This window comes from Trifolium pratense, linkage group LG6 (genome assembly GCF_020283565.1).
Source record: "Trifolium pratense cultivar HEN17-A07 linkage group LG6, ARS_RC_1.1, whole genome shotgun sequence".
NCBI classification, from domain to species: domain Eukaryota; kingdom Viridiplantae; phylum Streptophyta; class Magnoliopsida; order Fabales; family Fabaceae; genus Trifolium; species Trifolium pratense.
The window spans coordinates 20842866-20851903 of NC_060064.1; the positions used below are offsets into that span (position 1 = coordinate 20842866).

The following is a 9038-nucleotide window of genomic DNA, read 5'->3' on the forward strand; positions in this document are numbered from 1 at the left end:
ACTTTAGATTACTTGAGCTTCCTTTTCTCAGGAACCACAAAATTAATACTAAAAAAAAATAAAACATTTACTTTTTATTTTCTTTAACTACTGTCCAATTAATCCAAAAAAAAATAGAAAATATAAATTGTTACTTTTGTTAATGCAACTAGTAAAAACTTCACACTAGTCTTTTGATTCATAAAATTTATGAGTATTTTTAAAATATTAACATTAATGTAATTTCTGTCAAAATAAAAACACTAGTGCAATACTTATAAAATATTTGGTTATTTTATACGTAAAGCCTCACAATTTTGCTTAAAAATAAAATAAAATATAAGTCTGTTCAAATGACTCGCCATTGGTTCTTTTTAAAATTAGTCGCTCAAATATACAAAAGCACTACTTAATTTTTACTTTTTGTTTTTATGAATTTGGTTTAAAATATATTGTGTATTATTTAAGGTTTTAATTTGATTCTTATAAAAATTAATTAATTTGATCAAAAAATATTTAGAAGATCAATACAACATATTTTCTTTTTTCTATATTAAAAGTGGGGTTAAATATGTTTTTAATCCCTATAAATATCTCAAATTTCATTTTTAGTTATAAAAAATTTCAGTAATTTTTTGTCCTTGATGACAGCCAATTATATGACATTTTTTATAGTAGATTAGTATAGTTTTTATAGTAAATAAAGACCAAAAACAAGGAAATACCAGGAAAGTGAAGACACAAGGACCGGAAGCAAGAAAAGTGAAAAAAGCAGCAAAAAAGGGCAAAAATGGAATAAAGAAAGCGCACCATCGTACACACGATGAACCTGGGCGTGGCGCGATGAGAAGAAGGATAAAATTAAAGAAAATCAGCTGAAAATCTTTACCATCGTGGCATGATGGCTTGTCACCGTGGCACGATGATGACTTGAAAAATAAGCCGAAAATCTCTAGAAAATCTTTCATCGTACCACGATAGGATCCATTGAGGTCACGATGACGCAAAAATACACGCCATCGTAGCCACGATGGGTGCGATGGAGCGCAGAAAAAAGCACAAATCCAGCTGTAAAACTATAAACAAAGCCTTCCTCCTTCACTATTATTCATTCCACTACATTCCACTGCATTCAAAGTAGTCCAACATATTCAAGAGTTAGAAGAACTCTAAGAAGGAGGCAAGGAGGCCAAGGAACTCCAAGGCCGTTAAGGTTCTTTTCCTTTCTGTTTTTGTAATTTATTTTTCCTGGATTAGGTGGAGTCGAGAAACTCCCTTACAAATGTTTGGTTGTAATATTTATATTAGTTATATATATAAATTCAGTTATTTTTACTTTTTTAAATTTTTTTGATTGTCTGGTTTTAGTTATTTTAATATTGATTAAATTAGAATAAAATCTAAGGACCTAGTAATATCGCATAGGAAACGAAGCTAGTAATCTCGACCAAAGGACAGCTTGCTAAGACCTCATGAGAGAATTAAATTCTGTATGTGCGGTCTTCGGCGGTCTTGGTGGATATCGGTATTATTGATTAAAGCATGATCTGGAATTTTTTTTCTTTCAATTATTATTCTGAGGGTGTTAAGGTAATTGACAACAATTGTTACAAATGGTGTTTTGGTCGTTGAAGAGAAGGAACAGGTTACATATGACTACGACTTTCTCATAAATGCAAACAAAAATCTGTGTTTTAATGTTATCTTGTTAAGGGTTGTCTTGTTTTTCTTCAATCATTTGGTAATGGACACTGAATCCCCTTCAGATTCTTCTGAAAGATTCAAGCTTTATGATGAGCTTGAATTGCAGGAATTTCAGGACAAATTTGTGATCAAATCCCATCAATCTCCCAATGAAGGATTTTGGATTAGCCGTGTTGATGGAAACATCAATTTACTTGATGGTAATCTTCTTTTTCATTTGTTTATTGTTGAATTTCATTTTCTTCATTTTTTGATTGGTTGGAAATGGAAATGGAAAGATGTTTTGTTGAAGTTTGTAGCTTTGTTATTGTTACTATTAGGAGAAGATTAATTTGTTAATTTAGAAGTTGATTTGTTTTTCTGTTTTTCTAGTGGTAATATTTTTTGTGGGGTCTTGGTGACTGTTGGTTTTGGTTAGTTATTAATACTGTTTTGGGAAAGAAAAGAGGATCACATCTGGTAAGTACAACTCAGATGGCAAAAAACTTCAAAGACATTTGATATGCTAGGGTACGAGTTCAAACTCGCAATCCTCTGCATCGCCACATTTTAGTGTGTGCTGAATTTAGCCACTAGACTATTTTTTGGTGTAAACCAGGTATCCTCTATGCGCAAATGCATAGACTAATCCTTCGAGTCTTGTGGGACTCAAATGGGCAGGAAACTCTCCCTAAGAGTTTTGATCCTGCTGCTAGGCTCTGTTACCAAAGGAAAAGAGGATATTGTAATAATTTAGTAACATATTTTTTTTGACAATATTTAGTAGCATATTTTAAATGACCATTTTATTGTGATAATTTCCTTTTTATGAACATTTTTTTTGTTGGTATTAATCTTTTGCAGGTGATACAGTAGCAGAAAGTCCAACAAAGACATCTACAATATATGGTGTGGTGGGAACAATAAGATTGGTTATAGGTATATGCTTATAATCTTTTCTTGAGTTACTTTTGTATGTACTTGGATATGCTTATAATTTAGTAACATCTTTTTGCTTTTAATTAGAGTCTAATCTCGTTCCGGTCCTTCTAGAGGATCTTTGTTGGTCATAAACAAAGAATTTAGTTGTTATGCATTGTCGGCGTAAAAAGTTTGTAGACATGCATCCAATCATATCTTAACATTACACCATTTTGTTAGATGATTTCCTAAAATATATCTTGAACAACTTTAGTCTTGTTTCTACATCATTTTTTTCTTGGTGTTAACCCTTTGGTTCCTAGGGGAAGGGGGCCCTAGTAATTTGGAGTTCGGCTGTGAAGTAAGTAAAGTCTGGCCAAGAAATTGTTCCACCCAGGAATCGAACTCGGGTTCTCCCGAACGATCCGTCCCTTGGTGAAGCTCATTAACCACTTGAGTTAAATGACTTGGTTTGTTTCTGAATCAATATTTGTTCATACTACATAGTTGTGTATTTGTTTGGTAATTAATGGCATTAATCAATCCTGCAATTGTTCTTTTTTCATTTTCATGTTAACGAAAGCCTTCTTCTTAAGTATTTTATGTTGAATGCATTTGGTTTAGCAGAAAAAAAAACTTTTGTTTAGGAACCACCAAGTCCAACAACATAACTTCCTTTATACTCATTAAGATTTAATGATGTTATCTTCATACAGGAACTTATGCCATTGTAATAACTTCTCGGAAGGAAGTTGGAAGTTTCCTTGGTTTTCCGGTATATCGCTTGACGTCTATGAGAGTACTTGCGTGTAATGAGGCTCTAAGGTTTTCAACTTCTCAAGAAGTAAGAGGTTATGTTATTATAAGTTATTGAGGGATCAATCAACTGTTATACATGTGATTCATACTCAATACCTTGTTTATGTTCTATCTTTTTGTAGAAAAGGGATGAAGCGTACTTCTTGACATTATTGAAAGTAGTGGAGTCAATGCCAGGATTATACTATTCTTATGAAGCAGATATTTCATTAAAGTGAGTGTCATTGTCACAGTCCTTAAATTGCTCGATTATTATATTATTAGGTGCTTAATATTCATATCATTCCATGATTGATGTTCATAAGATGTGATTCGTTTTGTCGTCCAGCTTGCAGAGAAGAAGCAAATTAGTAGAAGGGTGGACGAGTAAGCCACTATGGAAGCAGGTTAGTTGATATAATGCTAGATCTTCTTGGAATAATTGTTTGTTTAAAATCTAATCAAAAGATTAAGTTTTATATTGAAATTTACTTCTTAATATCCTTATTGAGTGAAAATTTTGGCATTTTTCTCATTTATATTTCAGGCTGACCCACGATATGTCTGGAACAAACATCTTACGGAGGAGCTTATTGAGTTGAAGGTCAGATAATTTTGCAAAGAAGTCTTCTCAACATTTTAATGAACTTCATCTTGTCTTTCATCGTATTTGATAAAATTTGTCCTCTTAACACCGATTTTTTCTATGGCAGCTTGACAGATTCATCATTCCACTAGTACAAGGGAATATCCTGAAATTTAAACTACCTTTTCCTTTTTGTGTGTGTGCGTATATGCTCTCTGCGTAATATTAGTAAAGAAAATGATGAAAATGAGGTCTGCTGCTGCATTCACTTAAATAAGCCTGATATGTATTACCTTAATCGAGACTTAAGCTTCCAAACAGCTGAGCTGAAGCTAAAAGACTCGTGTGCTACACTGACATTAATTTCAAGGAGATGTACACGGCGTCTAGGTACAATGTCCAAAGATGCTTCATTCTTGTAATAGTAGTTCAATATATTTGTAATAGCTCGTTATAATATGACAAAATGGTGACACAGGAACACGAATGTGGAGAAGAGGAGCTAACTTTGAAGGTGACACTGCCAATTTCATTGAAACTGAACAGTTGCTTGAACTTGAAGAATTCAAGTTCTCATTTTTGCAGGTACTATTTTACATTAATGAGTATCTAATTCCAGTATTTCCGTTTGATAGTTTCTCCTTACAACGAATATTTTATAATTTATCTTACAATATCGATTTTTGAGCTCCATGTTGGTGATTTGTACTCTACTTAATCGTTTTGCAGGTTCGAGGTTCAATTCCTATTTTGTGGGAGCAGATTGTTGATCTAAGCTATAAACCACACCTTAGGGTTATTAGTCATGAACAAACAGTACAGTTCTATTTCTCAATTCTTCTGGTTCTTAAATGATTTAGACATAGTTTGTATTCATACACGTTTCTTATTGTTTTTCTCTTTCCACTCCTGCTTCAGCCAAACATTGTGGAGCATCATTTCCATGATCTCTCACAAAGATACGGAGAGGTATTAGCAGTTGATCTAACTGACAAAGTAAGACTTCTACTATATACTCTCTTTCAATGCCAATCTGAATCATTCCCTTCCAAATTTATTTTTCAGATTATAGTGAGTCCAAAGATATGTAGCATCTTCAAATAATATAGGGACTTTTTGCATGATATCATATTCTAATATTTTTCTTTTTGCATGTCACCCTTAGCCAATCTTTGCAGCTAATTTTCCCTTCAAAGTTCCAACGTTGTTACTCCGTGCCTACTATTTTTATCAATTCCATGCTAATTTTACTTTTGTTGCAGCATGGCGAAGAAGGTCAATTAAGTGCAGCATATGCTGCTGAAATGCAAAATCAGCAAAATGTGAGGTGATAATTTAGACTTCTTTTTCCTCGTACTCTTTTATTACAAAACCTTGTGTTTCGAAGTGTAGTTTGGTTATGGTATATCTTAAACTATAATAGTGTTTGTTATGAGTAATTTGTTTCTTTCTTTTTTCTTTTATACCTTTCTTGTTTTATGACTTGGGGTCACGGATTATGGCAGATATGTGCCTTTTGATTTCCATTACCACTGCGGGAGCTCAAATTTTGATGATTTGAAAATCCTTTATGATCAAATTTCAGAAGATTTTGAAAAACAAAGGTAATGAAAAATAAAGTCAAGTATTTATTTACAAATAGGCTAAATTGCACTTTTGACCCCCTAACTTTCACTAACTTGCGATTTTGGCCCCCTAACTTTCATAATAGCACTTTTGGCCCCCTAACTTTAGCCCCTTTTGCAAAAGGTTGGCCCCCCACTGATTTTGACCTAGTCAACCCACGTGACATGTGACTCACATGCCACATAAGAATATGTTGCAAGACATGCTGACGTGGCATGTGAGTAACTGTCTATGTGTGCAAGATAGGCTGACGTGGCGTGTAATTCACTATCCACATGTGCGTTGACTTAGTCAAAATCAGTGGGGGGCTAGCCTTTTGCAAAATGGGCTACAATTAGGGGGCCAAAAATGAAAGTTAGGCGGCCAAAATCGCAAGGTTGTGAAAGTTAGGGGCCAAAAGTGCAATTTAGCCCTGCAAATATAATAGTTAGTTGCCACAATCAAGATATGCTATTGCTGGCAATCTATGATTCAGATTTTTAATCATTGCTGTTTCAGCTGAGCAGATACTTCATGATAGATAGAAAAGGCGATATACTAGAGGAGCAGAAAGGAATTATGAGATCAAACTGCATCGATTCCCTGGATCGAACAAATGTTACTCAGGTTCGCCGGCGAAAGATAGTTGGATTTATATTTTCTTAATCCTTGTATTGTCCTTCTCTGTCGAAGTTACGCAGCTACTTATTTTAATTGTGTTGCTCTTGTTTGCAGTGTTATATGGCTCAAAAGGCATTAAATCTTCAATTGCAGAGGATTGGTGTGCTTACTAGCTCCGAGTGCATTTCAATGTTTGACGAGCAATATGGAAAATTTAGAATATGTATGAAATTTCTTGTTAATTTCTATTATTTTTCTTTATGAATTATAACCATGCTTCTTTGGACTCAATAATTTTATTTAGTGTGGGCAGAGCAAGGTGATGAGATAAGCCTCGAGTATGCCGGGACTAATGCCCTCAAAGGGGACTTAGTTAGGTATGAAATTGTTCGGTAATGACTAATGAATCATGTGTTTCTATGCTTCCTTCTATGATACTGATAAATTTTGGATTTGCGATGAAGATATGGAAAGAAAACACTGACTGGAATAATTAAAGATGGGATGAGTGCACTTTCGCGCTATTACTTGAATAACTTCCATGATGGGATTCGGCAGGCAAGTTCGTTCATGTTGATTATTCTTTGATCTGTGTTATTTAACTTATTTTGATCCACAAATTTGACATAAAAAATTCACAGCAATTTAGATGCTTAACACAGTTCAAATATGTGGTTACTAAATATAACAGGATGTTGCAACTCATTAATCATCCGATGAATGGATAAATGGCAGTTAATCAAAAAGTTGTTAATAAGTTTCATGTCTTCTGCAGGATGCCCTGGATCTGATAAGCGGTCACTATACCGTCAGCAGAAACATTCCTTCTCCCTTCCAGCGAAATGGGTTCGAACCTTTATCCGTAAGTAACATAAGATCCTAATATCTCTATTTTCTATCGTTTGAATCCTGGAAACAACTAATGGTTGAAAAAGTAAATGAGCTCATCTTGTCTTGGTTGAGATATAAAATTGAGTGTGTTTGGTTTTACAATAGCGAAAATTGATTTCTAATATTGGTTAAAAATGAGTTTAAGGTAAAATGGTTTATGTTAGGATACGTTCACGAAAGTGAGTTGAACAATAAATTTGATTGTGTGGCAAAATCTACTAATCTCAGCTTCAAGTTCGAATCAATTCTAGAGGCAAAATTCAAATCATGAACCTCAAACATACCAAAATCAGTTTCAAGTCTTCATAATCACTTTTGGCCTCCTAAAAGTGAATCCAAACTTGCACAAATGTGATTTCTTGTTTAACCAGGTCTGAAACCGTGTTTAATTTTTTTCCCAAAACAAGATTTTGCAACAATCAAAACTTGACTTCAACAACCATTCAAGAACAGTTGGTTTTTGGAGCTTGTGATTGCGATAAATTGGATGACCGTCTTCCTAGGAGCCTGTTGTAACTTCATACCATAGCAAAATTTGTTACATTATGGATTCTGATATAGTGATATGTAATTAACTTCAGCATACATATATTTAATGGTGTTTGTGGATTTAGATAACTACATTACATTCGATCTTTTAAAATGACATATGAAACCATTTTAATGTGCCATTGACATTTTTATAGAAAACTAATGACATTTATCTTTTAAATTAGCTTATGAAACCAATTTTAATGCCACATTGACATGTTTTATAGAAAACTAATTACATTTATCTTTTAAAATGGCTTATGAAACCATTTTAATGTGCTATTAACATTTTTTATAGAAAAATGTAACTGTGCAGTACCTTCCTGTGGCATCTGCTTTGATAATTGGTGGTTTAACAGCAACTACCTTCACTCTTCAACAAGGTATACAATTATGTGTTTCTTCCATCTGAATTAAGGGACTTTGCTTTTTATTTTATTTTTTAAATTTTGTTGTTTTTTATAGTAGGCCGAAATGCGCATCAGTATGTGTCTTCTGTACTGTGTGCTGGAATAACTGCTGGAGTCATGGCCATTGTCAAAGCTAAAGGAAGGCAGTTCTGTTCAAGACCTCGTTTGTGTGGTCTCTTGTAATACAAGTAACCATGATTTTTCACTACCCTTTTGAACAAAACTTAAAAGAAAAAAAAAACTTGTGTGGTCTCATTCTAGAGATTGTAAATATGATTAAATTTGATGTTTATGCCGATAAATATTGTTTTGGGATAGGCAACTGTTCATATCATTGGTGCTTGTGGATCCGGATTCTGTGCAGTTATGGATTCCTAGCTGTCTGATCTTGATTTGACGGTCCATAATAAAGAAATATTCTGATTTTATAAAATGTGAAGTTTCAGTCATAAAATTGTAGACTGTCTGAGCGAGATTGGACAAGAAGTCATGACTGCAAAACTGCATATAGTTAGGGACTGCATAGAATCCAAATCCGGTGCTTGCACACCGCCACTCGGTTGTTATTTGAATGGTGCAACTCAAGATTAAAATCAACTGATAAACATTTGGAGAAGTACTATATCATTTGTGAAAATTTTGTTTTCAAGTATGTTTGGATAAACCATTTAATTACGCATTTATCATATAAGTTCTTATTTTTTTTTTTTGACTAAATAAAAGATATTCATTCATTCAAATTGATAAGAGTACATCGATGCAATACAAATCAAAATCGCTAAAAACAAAAAGGATGAATCTGCGAACAAACTCACAGCATCCGTGTTAATAGCATCAAACGGCATATTGCAAAAGCCTACATATTTGACTATATTGAAGTTTCCGGAACATTCATGTCGCCGGATCTGTAGCGTTGATGGTACAAAAGTCATTGATTGGATCTGCACTGGATCAACCTTAATCTTCAAACCTAAAACAAATGAACACCGCACAAAGACGGGACAACAATACTC

The 9038-nt window shown here is 33.7% G+C and overlaps 1 protein-coding gene across 4 annotated transcripts; it reads left to right on the forward strand.

Moving 5' to 3' along the window:
- Positions 1-1632: 1632 nt before the first annotated feature.
- LOC123892641 (phosphoinositide phosphatase SAC8-like) lies at positions 1633-8474 on the forward strand. 4 transcript variants are annotated; one of them, XM_045942485.1, is made up of 20 exons: positions 1633-1883; positions 2527-2601; positions 3300-3427; positions 3525-3616; positions 3731-3788; positions 3929-3985; positions 4095-4128; positions 4277-4357; positions 4446-4552; positions 4697-4783; positions 4886-4963; positions 5230-5294; positions 5473-5571; positions 6100-6199; positions 6308-6416; positions 6498-6570; positions 6658-6751; positions 6969-7055; positions 7914-7998; positions 8081-8474. In XM_045942485.1, the coding sequence occupies exons 1-20, from the start codon at positions 1724-1726 to the stop codon at positions 8206-8208; spliced, it is 1797 nt and encodes a 598-aa protein (XP_045798441.1). In that variant the 5' UTR covers positions 1633-1723; the 3' UTR covers positions 8209-8474. The 4 variants fall into 4 exon arrangements, with proteins under 4 accessions (XP_045798441.1, XP_045798442.1, XP_045798443.1 ...); XM_045942486.1 differs by having other exon boundaries at positions 8084-8474; XM_045942487.1 differs by having other exon boundaries at positions 7932-7998.
- The last annotated feature ends 564 nt before the right edge of the window (positions 8475-9038 follow it).

Excerpts from the sequence above, each read along its gene's own strand:
- LOC123892641 (XM_045942485.1), top strand. The coding sequence starts at position 1,724 with ATGGACACTGAATCCCCTTCAGATTCTTCTGAAAGATTCAAGCTTTAT. Across the intron at positions 2,602-3,299 it reads AACAATAAGATTGGTTATAG|GAACTTATGCCATTGTAATA; the intron begins GTATATGCTTAT and ends ATCTTCATACAG. Across the intron at positions 3,986-4,094 it reads AGGAGCTTATTGAGTTGAAG|CTTGACAGATTCATCATTCC; the intron begins GTCAGATAATTT and ends TTTCTATGGCAG.